A 15,786-nucleotide genomic window follows, 5' to 3' on the forward strand; every position below is an offset into this window, starting at 1 on the left:
TGCTTTTCAACACTTTAAAGAGGTCTTTTGCAGCAGATTTGCCCAATGCAATGTGTCTTTTGATTCTTGACTGCTGCTTCCATAGGTGTTGATTGTGGATCCAAGCAAAAGGAAATCCTTGACAACTTCAGTCTTTTCTCCTTTTATCATGATGTTGCTTCTTGGTCCAGTTGTGAGGATTTTTGTTTTCTTTATGTTGAGGTGTAATCCATACTGAAGTCTGTGGTCTTTGATCTTCATCAGTAAGTGCTTTTAAGTCCTCTTCACTTTCAGCAGGCAAGGTTGTGTCATCTGCATAACACAGGTTCTTATTGAGTCTTTTTCAGTCTCGATTCCGCGTTCTTCTTCATATAGTCCAGCTTCTGGGATTACTTGCTCAGCATACAGATTGACTAACTATGCCGAGAGGTTACAACCCTGATGCACACCTTTCCTAACTTTAAACCATGCAGTATCCCCTTGTTCTGTTCAAATGACTGCCTCTTGATCTATGTACAGGTTCCTAATGAGCACAGTTAAGTGTTCTGGAATTCCCATTCTTTGCAGTGTTATCTATAATTTGTTATGATCCGCACAATCGAATGCCTTTGCATAGTCAGTAAAACACAAGTAAACATCTTTCTGGTATTCTCTGTTTTCAGCCAGAATCTATCTGATATCAGCACGTCCTCTTCTGAATCTGGCTTGAATTTCTGGACATTCCCTTTTGAAATACTGCTGCACCCACTTTTGAATGACCTTCAGCAAAATTTTACTTGTGTATGATATTAATGATACTGTTTGATAATTTCCACATTCAGTTTGATCATCTTTCTTAGGAATAAGCATAAATACGGATCTCCTCCAGTCGGTTGGCCAGGTAACTGTCTTCCAAATTTCTTGACATGGACGGGTGAGCACTTCCCAGCACTATATTCGTTTGTTGAAACATCTCAGTTGGTATTCCCTCAATTCCTGGAGCCTTGTTTTTCACCAGTGCCTTCAGTGCAGCTTGGACTTCTTCCTTCAGTACCATTGGTTCCTGATCATATGCTACCTCCTGAAATGGTTGAATGTCGACCAATTCTTTTTGGTATATTGACTGTGTGTATTTCTTCCGTCTTCTTTTGATGCTTCCTGCATTGTCTAATATTTTCCCTGTAGAATCCTTCAATATTTCAACCCCAGGCTTGAATTTTTTCTTCAGTTCTTTCAGCTTGAATTTGAAATTCAGTCCATAACACCCCCCCCGCCCCCAAAGTGGTGTTTCAACCTGTAGCAGAGGTGGAGAGAAGACAAAAAGAGGATTGTTTCAGGAAAACCAGAGACAGGTGGCAGCTGCTGTAGAGGAAAAGTTGGCACCAGAGATGGGTTGCTCTGAAGCAGGAAAAGAACTAGAACAGGTGGGCCTAGCTCCTAGAGCTTCTTCCCAGTGGTGGGTCAGAGGAGGCTCGTCTTAGTGCCAACTGCTGGTTCAGTTGTGCAGCAGCTGAGGTCAGGGGAAGATCAGGAGGAGCTGGGTGAACAAATGATGTTCTTCCGTGTTTAGAAGTTTTCTCATTCTTCGCCTTGTGGGTTCTCTGTGACATATTTTTCTTTTTACAATACTAGTTTTCAATAGTACTGATTTTTCCTAATGCCTTTATATACATACTCTTGCCCATTCTTCCCCTAATCTGTACAAAGATATTCCCGTGAGCTGTAAATCTCTTCAGTTCAACAAGCACCTGTTGTGCACTGGGGTGTGCCAGGCTCTGCTGGGCGCAGGCCAGGGTGGAGTTGGTCCACTAGTGGGAAGAGCAAACCTTAACTGAGTAATCACAGGAGGGGGATGCTCCAGAGAAGTTAGGAGGTGCTCTTGTAGAGCAAATGGATTTAACTTGTGGGCTGAAGAAATGTGGTGGCTGAATATTCTACCTGAGACGTAGAGGGGAAGTAGGAGATGGGGAGAAGGGTGTGTGTGTTTGGAGCGGTCACACTTGAGGTTGAGAAACAGTGCGTGTTGAAGCCCAGAGCTGAGCCAGTGTGGCTCGGGAAGGAGCCCCATGAGGCCCAGAGCGACCAGAGGGAGGGCTTTGGGGGCCATGAAGTGTTGGTACCCTTCACACCATCTGCTGCTACCCATGTTCCAAGTAGGAACTGCTTTATTGTAAATGTGAGCATAAAATCACTACCTTATGTGCCGTCAGACGACTACATTACTGTATGCCATCCAGAACTGAATGGTTCGTGCCTGAAACAATTTTGTATATAGAAAAATAAATGATATGTTTTTATATACATTAGGGGTAGGGTGGGAGAAGACGCTGCTTCTGCCTTCACCCCCCCACACGTAACAAATATTTTATAGTTTGATATTAATGGGTATAAAAAATAAAGGTACAAATCACTCTGGAAATAGGTTCCTGGGCATAAGATGTCTGGTGAAGAACATTTCACCATCACAGTTGATAAATGGCTCACACAATTCTGAAGTCTGTCAGTTTCAACATCCTCTTTCTAACATCCCCGTTACTATTCTGGAATGAATGATCGATGATGTAGCCTACCTATTTACAATTTCGAGGAAAATAGCATAATGCCCAAACTGCAGTCTTAGGAGGAATTTTTAAGGTATGAGTTCATAGTATGTTTTTGAATATGCTTTATATGCCTAGGCATGATTAATGAAGTCATACGATGCTTGCACCTATATGTAGACTCATAGGATGCAGTGACTATAAAGGTGTACTTTTCCAGGTGTGTTGTATTGAGTGTTCTTGGTGATAGGATTTTCTGAGATGGTGAATAACTTAGCAAAGTTCCTAACAAACTAAGTGCAGTCCTCTCAAGTTTCCTGGTGGCTGCATTCCTGGAAAATTCCGGGTATATTAAAATAACATAAAGCCATTTTTTGGTTATATATAAAATAAGAGTGAGTTTCCAGGTTCAGGTAATTATAAACAGAGGGACTCCTACACACTGCAGGACTGGGCCCAGACCCCTGAATGCTCATGGCTCCTCTCAATGGTCTTGATGACCAAAATACTTCCAAAAATGTCTAGACTGATGCTGGGGAGCTGCACTACCCTGTTGAGAACCACTGTTTGAGGGTCTTCACTTTCATTGTGCTATAGTATTATAGATCAGGAATTTTTCTGTTTCCTCTAAAAATACTTTTCTGTAAGTTTAATTCCTGTTGTTTGTTTTCAGGTACATGGACTCCATTTAATCCAGTGACTGTCAGGTCAATCATATGTAAGTAAATATAGTGTTGTTCTGCCTGTGCAGGCAGATGTGTGGGTTTCTTTCTGTCTGTCCTAATTGGATATAGGTTGTGCTTTCTATGTCTGTGGCTTTATATCTTATTCTCTCATGGAGCTCCAATTAGATGGATGTTGGACCTTTTTATTCTGCCCTCCCTGTCTCTTCACCTCTTCTTATCTCACTGTGTAGGTCTGCTTTCATTAACTCTTTACCAGTGTCTCGCTGTGTAGGTGTGCTTTCATTAATTCTTTATCTAGTGTTAATCTACTGTTAAGCCCATCCTTTCAACGTCTAATTCTAAACATTATGTATACACTTGTATTTAATTTCTAAATTATTATTTCATTATATTTAAAGTTTTATCTATTTTTTAATAGTCTCTTACTACATGTTAATTTTTGTAATAGTGTCTCTTGTTCAAGTATTTTATATGGTAGTCTTTTACATTTTTAAGTAAATGCTTTATTGAAGTGTAATACATATATAGTTACTTCCTGTTACATTTCTGGTGAGTATGTGAAGACCTTGGGGGTGGTCTAAATCTGAGCATTGTTTCTGCTGATGCTCATTCACGATGGCTGATTTCCCTGAAGTCTTGTTCGTTTTATTGGCTTCTTTTCTGGGTTCATGTTTGGTTGAACTCAATACGTGCAAATCTCATGGCCTGAATGGCAAGTGTGTCCTCCAGAGGGGATTTGCGTTTATTTCTGCTAGGGCCAGATGTAACCAACCTGGGACCACGTTGGTTTTTCAGTTTGGGTTTCGTTTACTGCATCAGAAACACGGGTTTGAACTCAGATCCAAGACAGGACAGGCCTGTGGCTGCATAGTCTTTTTGTTAGGTGCCGTTGAGTTGGTTCTGACTCATAGCGACCCTATGTACAACAGAATGAAACACTGCCTGGTCCTGAGCCATCCTCATAATCGTTGTTATGCTTGAGCCCAGTTTTGCATGCACTGTGTCAGTCCATCTCATTGAGGGTCTTACCTCTTTTTTGTTGACCCTCTACTTTACCAAGCATGATGTCCTTCTCCAGGGACTGATCCTTACTGATACCGTGTCCAAACTGTGTGAGACAAAGGAGCATTCTGGCTGTACTTCTTCAAGACAGATTTGTTCATTCTTTTGACCATCCATGGTATATTCAGTATTCTTCGCCAACACCATTATTCAAAGGCATCAATTCTTCTTTGGTCTTCTTTATTCATTGTCCACCTTTAGCAAGCATATGAGGCGATTGAAAATACCATAGCTTGAGTCAGGTGCACCTTAGTCCTCAAAATGACATCTTTACTTTTTAACACTTTACAGAGAGGTCTTTTGCAGCAGATTTGCCCAGTGTAATGCATCGCTTGATTTCTTGACTGCTACTTCCATGGTCGTTGATTGTGGGTTCAAGTAAAATGAAATCCTTGACGACTTCAGTCTTTTCTCCATTTATCATAATGTTGCTTATTGGTCCAGTTGTGAGGAATTTTGTTGTCTTTATATTGAGGTGTGTCTTAGTCATCTAGTGCTGCTATAACAGAAATACCAAAAGTGGATGGCTTTAACAAAGAGAAGTTTATTCTCTCACAGTCCAGTAGGCTAGAAGTCCAAACTCAGGGCGCCGGCTCCAGGGGAAGGCTTTCTCTCTCTGTCAGCTCTAGAGGAAGGTCCTTGTGATGCATCAGTCTTCCCTTGGTCTGGGAGCATCTCAGCTCAGGAACCTGAGGTCCAGAGGACGTGCCCTGCTCCCAAGGCTTCCTTCTTGGTGGTATGAGGTCCCCCTATCTCTGTGCTCCTTTCTCTCCTTTATATCTCAAAAGAGATTGCTTTAAGACACTGTCTAACCTTGTAGATCTCATCAGTGTAACTGCCACTAATCCATCTCATTAACATCCTAGTGAGAGCATTTACCACACTTAGGGAAATCACATCAGATGACAGAATGGTAGATAATCATACAATGCTGGGAATCATGACCTAGCTAAATTGATACTCATATTTTGGGGAGACAATTAAATCCATGACAAGGTGTAATCCATACTGAAGGCTGTAGTCTTGGAACTTCATCAATAAGTGCTTCAAGTTGTCTTCGCTTTCAGCAAGCAGGGTTGTGCCATCTGCATAATGCAAGTTGTTACTGAGTCTTCCTCTAATCCTGATGGCCCGTTCTTCTTCCTGTAGTCCATCTTCTCAGATTATTTGCTCAGCATACAGGTTGAACAAGTATGGTGAAAGGATACAACCCTGATCCACACCTTCTTGATTCTAAACCATGCAGTATCCCCTTGCTGTGTTTGAATGAGTGCCTCTTGGTCTGTGTACAGGTTCCTAACGAGCACAATTAAGTGTTCTGGAATTCCAGTTCTTCTCAACGTTATCCATAATTTGTTATGATCCACACAGTCAAATGCCTTTGTGTAGTCAGTAAAGCATAGGTAAACATCTTTCTGGTATTCTCTGCTTTCAGCCAGGATCCATCTGACATCAGCAATGATACCCTTTGTGCCACGTCCTCTTCTGTATCTGGCTTGAATTTCTGGCAGTTCCTTATTGATGTATTGCTGCAACCAATTTTGAATGATCTTCAGCAAAATTTTACTTGCATGTGATATTAATGATATTGTTTGATAATTTCCACATTCTGTTGGATCTTCTTTCTTTGGAATAGGCACAAATATGGATCTCTTCCAGTTGGTTGTCCAGGTAGCTGTCTTTCAAATTTCTTGGCAAAGATGAGTGAGCACCTCCAGTGCTGCATCCATTTGTTGAAACATCTCAATTGATATTCTGTCAGTTCCTGGAGTCTTGTTTTTCACCAGTGTCTTCAGTGCAGCTTGGACTTCCTCCTTCAGTACCATCGGTTCCTGATCATATGCTACCTTTTGAAATGGTTAAATGTCGACCAGTTCTTTTTGGTACAGCGACTCTGTGTATTAATTCTATCTTCTTTTGATGCTTCCTGTGTCATGTAATATTTTCCCCATAGAATCCTTCAAAATTGCAACTGGAGGCTTGAATTTTTTCTTCAGTTCTTTCAGCTTGAGAAGTGCTGAGCGTGTTCTTTCCTTTTGGTTTTCTATCTCCAGGTCTTCGCACGTTTCATTATAATACTTTGTCTTCTTGAGTGGCCCTTTGAAATCTTCTGTGCAACTCTTTTACTTCATTACTTCTTCCTTTTGCTTTAGCTACTCAGTGTTCAAGAGCAAGTTTCAGAATCTCTTCTGACCTCCAGTTTGGTTTTCTCTTTCTTTCTTGTCTTTTTAATGGCCCTTTGCTTTCTTCATGTATGATGTCCTTGATGTCATTCCACAGCTTGTCTGCTCTTCGGTCATTAGTGTTCAGTGCATCAAATCTATCCTTGAAGCAGTCTCTAAATTCATGTGGGATATACTCAAGGTCGTACTTTGGCTCTCATGGACTTGTTCTAATTTTCTTCACCTTCAGCTTGAACGTGCATATGAGCAGTTGATGATTTGTTCCGCAGTCAACCCCTGGCCTTATTCTGACTAATAATATTGAGCTTCTGCATCGTCTCTTTCCACAGATTCAGCTGATTTGATTGCTCTGTATTCCATCTCTGTTTATGTTGTTGAAAAAAGATATTTGCACTGAAGAAGTCATTGGTCTTGTAAAATTCTATCTTGTGATCTCCAGCGTCATGTCTGTCACCAAGGCCATATTTTCCAACTATTGATCCTTCTTTGTTTCCAACTTTTGCATTCCAGTCACCAGTAATTATCAATGCATTTTGATTGCATGTTTGCTCAATATCAGACTGCAGAAGTTGGTAAAAATCTTCAACTTCTCTTGTCTTTGGTCCTAGTGATTGGTGTGTAAATTTGAATAATTATCTGGTCTTCTTTGTAGGTGTATGGATATTATCCTATCACTAACAGCATTGTACTTCAAGATGGATCTTGAAATGTTCTTTTTGATGATGAGCGCAACCCCATCCCTCTTCAAGTTGTCATTTCCAGCATAGTAGACCATATGATTGTCCGACTGAGAATGGCCAATACTAGTCCATTTCAGCTCACTAATGCCGAGGATATTGATGTTTATGCATTGTTTCATTTTTGATGATTTCCAGTGTCCTAGATTCATGCTTCATACATTTTATGTTCTGATTATTAATGGATGTTTGTAGCTGTTTCTTCTCGCTTTGAGTTGTGCCACATTGGCAGATGAAGGTCCCAAAAACTTGACTTCATTAACATCGTTAAGGTTGACTCTACTTTAAGGAGGCAGCTCTTCCCCAGTTGTATTTTGAGTGTCTTCCAACTTGAGGGGTTCATTTTCTGACACTGTATCAGAGAACGTTCTACTGCTGTTCATAAGGTTTTCACTGGCCAACTTTTTCAGAAGTATACCACCAGGTCCTTCTTCCTAGTCTGTCTTGGTCTGGAAGCTCCACTGAAACCTGTCCAGCATGGGTGACCCTCTGGTATTTGAAATACTGGTGGCATAGCTTCCAGCATCACAGCCACACGAAACCCACCACCGTACAACAAACTGACAGGTGAGTGGTGGTGCATAGTTTTAGGAAAGGTTTATTGTATTAATCACCCCTCCTTTGATTTCTAGAAGACTTCCTTTGCTGGAAGGTGGATTTCTCATTGATCCTTCCAAAGATGTACCGCCCTTCAGGGACCACTTTAATAGAGGATCTTGTTTTCAGTTCTCCTTCCTCACAGGGGACGAGGCTTGGTCTCCATTGGCCGTGTTCCCTTGGTTTGGCTTGGTCTCCGATGGCCGTGGTTCCTTAGTTTGGCTTGGTCTCCGATGTCTGTGGTCCTCTTAGTTTGGCTTGGTCTCCAGTGGCTGCAGTCCCTTGGTTTGGCTTGGTCTCTGATGGCTGTGGTTCCTTAGTTTGGCTTAGTCTCCGATGGCTGCGGTCCCTTGGTTTGGCTTGGTCTCCGATGGCCGCGATCCCTTGGTTTGGTTTGGTCTACAATAGCCGCGATCCCTTGGTTTGGTTTGGTCTCCAATGGCCGCGGTCCCTTCATTTGGTTTGGTCTCTGATGGCCGCAGTCCCTTGGTTTGGCTTGGTCTCCAATGGCTGCAGTCCCTTGGTTTGGTTTGGTTTGGTCTCCAGTGGCCACGGTCCCTTCGTTGGTTTGGTCTCCGATGGCTGCAGTCCCTTGGTTTGCTGTCTCCCAGAGTACTGTTCTCTTCCTGGTTCTGCTAACTTTTTTTCTTATGATGACTCCCCTTTCTTTGGGAGCCCAGCCATGTATTACAAAGGGCTTTTGATAGAATCTGAGTTCTAGCGGTAAGGTAGTAGGAGGGAGGGCTCCTTTTAGGTGATCTCCCAGCCTTCCAACAAACCTGTTGCTGTTTGTTTCTGCTTTAGACAGCAGGCCCCACTAGTGCCTCGTCAACTCATAGCAACCCTATAGGACAGAGTAGAACTGCTCCATAGGGTTTCCAAGGCTTTAATCTTTACAAGAGCTGACTGCTTTGTCTTTCTACTGCCAAGTGGCTGGTGGGTTCAAACCACCAGCCTTGCAATTAGCAGCCAGTTGCATTAACCGCTGCACCCCCAGGGCTCCTTTCTTTCAGTCTTACTGCCCTTGTCTCACGTGTAGCTCTTCGTAGCTGCATCACATTAATCAGGAGGTAAAGAGTCATCAGGGTAACTTACGCCTGGGGCAGTGACAGGGACTTGGCCCTTAACGCTAGGAAGGACGTTGAAGATGTAGGGTCCTGAGGAGGGGCTGCCGCACACCTCCCTGGTGGTAGAAGCACCTGGAACCCTGTGCCTCTGCCCCTTCTGCCACCCCTGCGGCTTCGTCAGCACTGGCCACGTGTACAAGTGACCAGAGGAGCACAGTGTGTCCTGCAGCCCCTGCCTGTCCTGTGGACACCAATGTCCTGTATGGTCAATGCTCCCGCATCCCCCGTGTGCCCACTTGCTGGGTGCAAACATCCCATTTTCTCGCACGTCCTGTGTGCTCCCACGTCCTGTATGCTCAGTGCTCCCACATCCCCCGTGTGCCCGCTTGCTGGGTGCTAACATCCCATTTTCTCCCGTGTCCCGTGTCCCACATTCCCCGTGCTCTTGCTTTGCTGGGTGCTAACATCCCATTTTCTCCCATGTCCTGTGTGCTCCCATATCCTGCATGCTCAGTGCTCCTGCATCCCCCATGCGCCCACTTGCCGGGTGCTAACATCCCATTTTCTCCCACGTCCTGCGTGCTCCCACGTCCTGTATGCTCAGTGCTCCCACATCCCCCATGTGCCCGCTTGCTGGGTGCTAACATCCCATTGTCTCTCATGTCCTGCATGCTCCTGTGTCCCATGTGCTCCTGTATCTCGCGTGCTCGCATCCCACGGGCGCCCACGTCGCAGAACAGCGATGTGAAAACCAGTCCTGGACCCCAGTGTGGTGCCCGACTGGAGGAAACAGAGTCAGGTTCTCGTGAGATTTCTCATTGATGTGTAATGTGCTTCCGACCAAAGCAAAAGGACTTTGTCAGCCTTAAACTAACCTCTGCACCTGAGAAGCAGCCAGATTATGTATTATTTTCTCTGCAGCAGTAATGTAGTCTGAATTTTTATGTATTTTTTAGGCAGTTTGCAATTACATTTGTATTTGAATTTGGACCTCGAGTTAGACTGATTTTTTTCTCTCCATGAAAGGTCGTAATTAAAAAAAAAATAAAAATCTAGAGATGGTGAGGGAGTAGTGGGGCCTGTTCTGTAGTTGAAGTGACAGCTGACAAAGCACGGTGGGCCCTGTTCTCAGTTAAAGTGGCTTCCTTGTGCGTGGGGGACCAGAGTGCTGGTCACCTCCCCGCAACTGCGTCCACTGTAGAAAGGAGCAGCGTCCACTCCTCCGGCGTGTGTCCGCGGTCCGGCGCCCGCTCCTCCGGCGTGTGTCCGCGGTCCGGCGCGCGCTCCTCCGGCCTGTGTCCGCGGTCCGGGGCGCGCTCCTCCGGCCTGTGTCCGCGGTCCATGTGAGGTGGTGGTTTGTCTTCATTATTGTTCTTCCGGTGGCTTTGCTGGGCACTTTCCTCTCTGCAGTCAGAATTGCACTGTTAGTAACGTCCTGTTTAACCGTCAACCAGTACTTACCTAGCGGTCGCCTGGGCCACCCACCTTGCTGGGCTGCCCAGGGGCTCGGGCTGGAGGGGAAGCTTCAGGGTGACCACGCTGTGATCAAGTCCCTTGCTGCCTCAAGTTGAGTCCGAACGTGACATGCCTTGACCGCGTTCTGTCTCTTTCAGCCATGTTTGACCGAGAGAACAAGGCCGGCGTGAACTTCAGCGAGTTCACCGGCGTCTGGAAGTACATCACAGACTGGCAGAACGTCTTCCGCACCTACGACAGGGACAACTCTGGGATGATCGACAAGAACGAGCTCAAGCAAGCACTGTCAGGTTTTGGTAATTCACTTGTCTTGACTGCATAGCATATTTCATTTTGGAACCCAAGCATCAGCAGACATTTTATTACTTTGTTCAACTTACTAGTTTTTTAACTGAGCCCATGTAGAACTTGTGTTTACATCACATAGGCTTATACTTGAAGTGATGATTGTTTATGCTGTGAAGGCTCATATTTGATATAGGAGCCCTGGTGGCGCAGTGGTTAAGCGCTCAGGTGCTAATAACTAAAAGAGGTTCGAACCCACCAGCCACTCAGGAGGAGACAGATGTGGCAGTCTGCTCCCGTAAAGACTACAGCCTTGGAAACGGTATGGGGTAGTTCTCCTCTGTCCTACAGGATCCCTGTGAGTCAGAATGGACTCAGTGGCAACAGGTTTTGGCCACATTTGATACGGAAATTTTTATGTAGTTTTCATCCAAAATGAGATAAGGGCTATGCAGGTCTTCCATCTTTTGTGAAATGGAGTGTCACGAACAAAATTGAGAATGTGGCTTCTGAAACAATTTAAAATGAGTACGGGCAGCTTGATAGTTCATGATATACCAAATTACTTCTCTGGAGATGATGGTAAAATAACCATAAAAAGAAGTTCTGTAAGTTATAGGTCTGATTCTTGGTCAGTACAAATCATGACCAAGATTGAGCCTTACAGAAGGAAAGAGCACTCCCCCATTCTCAAGTGACCGTGCGCCATGCATGCACACGCGTGTGTATGCGTGCCAGCCCAGGTGCGTGTGCACGTGCCAGGCCCGAGTGTGCGCGCCCGTGTGTACGCTTGCCAGGCTTGACTGAGTGTGCACACGCGCCAGGCCCGACTGCATGAACGGTGTGTGCTCAAGTGCTTACATAGTGCCTCTCCAGAGCAAACCGCTGTTTCCAACGCTAATTCTGGGGTCTTAGGGCTTTGGGAGGCAGGCGTGGTTTTTATTTGCAAGGCAAAGCTGAGGTGCCCCAAGACTTGTCCAGGTCTTTCAGTGAGTGCACCCCAGTTCTGACTTACTTGTGGTAAGTTTCCTCAGGGCTCTCACCAGGCCCCGGATTTAACCTCGTCAGTGTTTTCCTGAAAAGGCCTTTTATAAAAAAAAAAATAAGAAAAGTGAGATTATAACGGAGTATAGTCTGGAGACTTGAGGTTTTGAGTTTTATTAACGTGGAGTCCCTCACAGTTTTCATGGTGTTAGGTGGCTCCTTCCCTCCTTGGCTTCCTTGCACGGGGTTTCAGGCTGTCTCCTCCTCCTTTCCTGCCCCGTGAGCCCCTGCACTGCTTCAGGTGGAGGCGCTGGGGTCCCATGGGCAGGGGTTCTCAGCGCACTGGTGTGCGCCGGGGTTTGGGCCAGAGGCTGACTTCGTGGCCTCTGGCTGGAGCTTGGGGTGCAGCTGAGCTCACCCTGTCCTTATCTGGGGGAGGGCCCTTGGCCAGCTCCTCCCCTGTCATTGCCCTGCTCTTATATGGAGGGGGGGGCCCTCGGCCAGCTCCTCCCCTGCCGTCGCCCAGCTCCTCCCCTGCGAGAGGCAAGAGCAGGGCTAGTGCGGGGGCGGGGGTGGGGGTGAAGAATTGCAGCCCCTGGAGTGCTTCTGGGGCCAGAGGGCCATCACTGGTCTGGAGTGAGGCAGGAGTGGGAACCAGAGTGTGGTTGGGCGGGAGAGTTTAGGGGGACCTACCTGCTGCAGGGGAGCCAGGCTGTATCTGATTTTGGGGTAAACTTGGCTTCTGTGACTTTCTAGACGGGTAACAGCTTCCCATGTCTGAAGCTTTGGCATTTTCTCACGTTGTGAGGCCTGGTGCCCTTGGGACTCACTGTGCAAACGCGGGTGCAAACGATGTGGGCGGTACTTCCCAGCCTCACAGGCCCCCCACCCTGTTAGACGAGTGCCTTCATCAGAGGAGGCTGAGACAGGTGCCCAGGCCTTCCCTCAGGTTCTTCTGTTGTAGTTCGTTTGTCTCAAATTCATCTTTCTAGTCTGACTTCTTTGTTTTGTTCTTCTATATTAACACGGGGACCCGGTAAAGTGGAAATTAAGTCCGGGTGGTGGATGCTGCTTCTCTTATCTGGATCTAATGTCTGTGCGTCTGTCCGTGCCCGGCACCTGAGCCAGCCCCGCCTACCCGCACACAGAGGCCCACTCACAGTTCTGCTGGCTCCTTCTGACCCAGGGACGGGTCCTGTGTCAGCTTTCAGGAAGTGGAACCCCTGAATTTATGGGGTGTGGCCCAGGCCTGTCTGGAAGGCACTATGTAATGTGTGTGTTTGACTCGTATTGGTAGGGTGATTGATCATGCAGGTAATAACTGTGAAATTCACCCAGACAGTAGGTTACATTCCTTGCAAAGATTCCAACAAGCCTCTGAAAAAGCAGCAAAAACATTTTGGCTCCTGGATCTCATCTCTTGAATAAGTAAGACGTCAAGGTCACACAGCGTAGCTGTAGGAGGGAGGAGAGGGGAGGGACCTCGTCTCAACAAAGCTGCTGCCCTTGAGCATCTGCACGGGTCCCCACCGGCAGCCGAGAACCACAGACGAGCGTCTGAGACCAGGAGACCTGGCCGTCTGCTGACAGTGATGTCTCTGGAGGACACCTTTCCCAGCAGGACTCAGTCCTTGGAAAATGGAGTTGGTGACTCTGCCGTGGTCCTGGGTGGCCCTTGGTGACCTCGACGTGCCCTGTCATCTTGCGTGGGGGCATGCCCATCAGTCTCCCATCTCCTGTTGTGCATTTTACACTTTGGGTAACTTGAACCTTGTCTTTCAAAGCATCTCTGGTAAGGAGGATCCCAGCAGCTGGAGGACTCAGAATGTCCCCGTCTAGGTTAATAAACGGCGTACAATTCATCACTAAGGGGCTGTTCATGATGGCAACTCCCCTGGGCCCCAGAAGCTGAATTTGCCCCCTGGGAGGTGGGATTTCTGTGGGCGCAGCGCCATATACTGGTGCTATCAGTGGCCGCAGATCCGGGGGTTCATGTAGAACAGCCATCAGCTTCCAGCACAGCAAGGGCTGCCACGCCTCTGCTGAGGTCAGGATGGTGGTGCTGGTCATCCAGTCACTGCGTGGTGCTGGGGGCGTAGACGGACTTACGACGATCCCTTTGGGGGCCTTCCTTTGCTGTCCGTGCCGTTTCATGAACTTGCATGTTTATTTCCTTCCTGTTTGCCGTTAGCGGTTCGTGGGGTGTTTCAGCAGGGAGTCGGGGTGTGGGGCGAGTGTCCAGCCTTTCCTGACTCTTGATCGTTGCTTTCCTTCTGCAAGGGTACCGGCTCTCAGACCAGTTTCACGATATCCTCATTCGGAAGTTTGACAGGCAGGGAAGAGGGCAGATTGCCTTTGACGACTTCATCCAAGGCTGCATCGTCTTACAGGTAGGCGAAGGCCTTCCTTCTTTGGGCTTACAGGGGCTACAGGAAGTGACATGGGGACTGTGAGGGTGTCAGGAGTGGTATCACTTTGGGATTTGCAGCGTGATGGAATCAGGCAGCGGTGGTGGGGTTGGCGGCGGTGGTGTTACTAGCTGGTGGCGGGGGGGCCTGCGGCAGCGGTGGGGTTTAGAGGCGGCATCAGCCAGCCTTGCTTCCAGTCCCTCTGCAGGCTGCCGCTCTCATGGTGCCTGACGAGCGTGTTTTCTGTGTCACGGGAGCTGTGTGTGCCCGTGTCCTCTGATCTTTAGACTCTGCGGCCATCCTTAGGGTTGATGGTGTCTGCCACCTGGAGGCAGCCCCTGTTGGGGGTGTGGAGGTGCCCCCACTTGTCTCTTCTGACTGCCTGGACTGGTCATTTGAGTCATAGATGGGGCTGCGGCGGGCAGTGCAGGACAGACCCCCCCCATCCTAGTGCAGGAGATTTGCTCCGCCTGGGTGGGGGGTGGGGGTAGGGAGACTCTGGCAGGTCCTCACATGCCCACAACAGAGAGACCACTGGGACGAAGGGCTGGAAGGCTCTGCTGGGGGCCAGGGCTGGTCTGTAGCTGAGCTGGGCCTCAACCCACATGCGCCTCCTGATCTCTTACCCTCCCCCATTCCACCTGACCTCCAGGGAGACGGTCACACCCCCAGGGTCCACCTGGTGGACAGGCCTGGCCCCTGGGGATGTCTGTGGTCACCTGCAGCCAAAGCAGGGGAACACCGGCCCCCCCCACCCCCAACCAGGGGCGTTCTCTGTGATCGTTTGTTGCCAGGGAGAGCTTCCGAGAATGGCTCCCGCATCTCTTCTTACCAAGAACGTTCTGTGCCTGCTGTTTGGTAAATATCAGGATCTAATGCCTGGCTTGTCTTCCCCAGAGACTGACAGACATATTCCGGCGCTATGATACTGACCAGGATGGCTGGATCCAAGTGTCCTATGAGCAGTACCTGTCCATGGTCTTCAGCATCGTATGACCCCGGGCTCTGCGAGGAGCAGGCCTCGGAGGACGATAGACACGCCAAACCTCTCCCTGTCACTCAGCACGAGGAGCTCCGTGCAGCTAGATGCAGCTCCTGTTTAATTGCATATAATTAGCGTTGGGGACCTAAATGTACATATGTGGATAAGCCGATGAATGCTTTGTGATTGTAGCAGTGGCTGTATCATGATCAGACACAAGCATTTGATTCGCTGGCATGTAACGCTTCAAGGGCTCTGCACAGAGGAACGCAGAGCGTGCTCCCCAGGTGTCTCCAGTCTGTAGTGGAAACACCTCTGTTTTAGCCAGAGGAATTTTAAGTAATACTGAACTTGCACATAAGGCTTTTCATGTGCCTTACTTTTTTAAAAAACTTTATTGTATTCGTTTGAATATGCAATGTAAACAATAAATGAATGGTACAGACTCGGGGTTTGCTTTCGACTTTCGAGCCCTGAGCCACAGTCTGCCCCCCACCACCCCCGCACCGTGCCTCCACATGCCCTGTTTCAGAAATGCCCCCAGGGCCTTCCTGATGCCCCTGCACCTCCCTGATGTCCCTCCGCACCTCCCCCACATACCCCCACACCTCCCCTGTTGTTGCTCGGTGCCATTGAGTCGCTTTCCACTCACAGTGATCCTGCCTACAAACAGAACGAAACACTGCCCAGTCCTGCGCCATCCTCACAATCATTGTTAGACTTGAGCCCATTGTTGCAGCCACTGTGTCAGTCCATCTTGTTGAGGGTCTTCCTAGTTTTCACTGGCCCTCCCTTATGTTTCCCCATCTCCCTGATGTCCC

At 47.6% G+C, this 15,786-nt stretch overlaps 1 protein-coding gene across 3 annotated transcripts in view; it reads left to right on the plus strand.

Annotated features, from left to right (window-relative positions):
* Nucleotides 1–15,411, plus strand: part of PDCD6 (programmed cell death 6) — a 28,298-nt gene extending 12,887 nt beyond the window's left edge. For 2 of the 3 annotated variants that reach the window (XM_004380263.2, XM_023734812.1), the window contains 4 exons: nucleotides 3,172–3,216; nucleotides 10,444–10,602; nucleotides 13,856–13,965; nucleotides 14,881–15,411. In XM_004380263.2, coding sequence (XP_004380320.1) covers nucleotides 3,172–3,216; nucleotides 10,444–10,602; nucleotides 13,856–13,965; nucleotides 14,881–14,979 — 413 coding nt within the window. In that variant the 3' untranslated portion in view covers nucleotides 14,980–15,411. The remainder of the gene's footprint in view (nucleotides 1–3,171; nucleotides 3,217–10,443; nucleotides 10,603–13,855; nucleotides 13,966–14,880) is intronic. The other variant, XM_012556645.2, reaches the window with a different exon arrangement.
* The last annotated feature ends 375 nt before the right edge of the window (nucleotides 15,412–15,786 follow it).

This window comes from Trichechus manatus, unplaced genomic scaffold (assembly GCF_000243295.1).
Source record: "Trichechus manatus latirostris isolate Lorelei unplaced genomic scaffold, TriManLat1.0 scaffold00072, whole genome shotgun sequence".
NCBI lineage: Eukaryota > Metazoa > Chordata > Mammalia > Sirenia > Trichechidae > Trichechus > Trichechus manatus.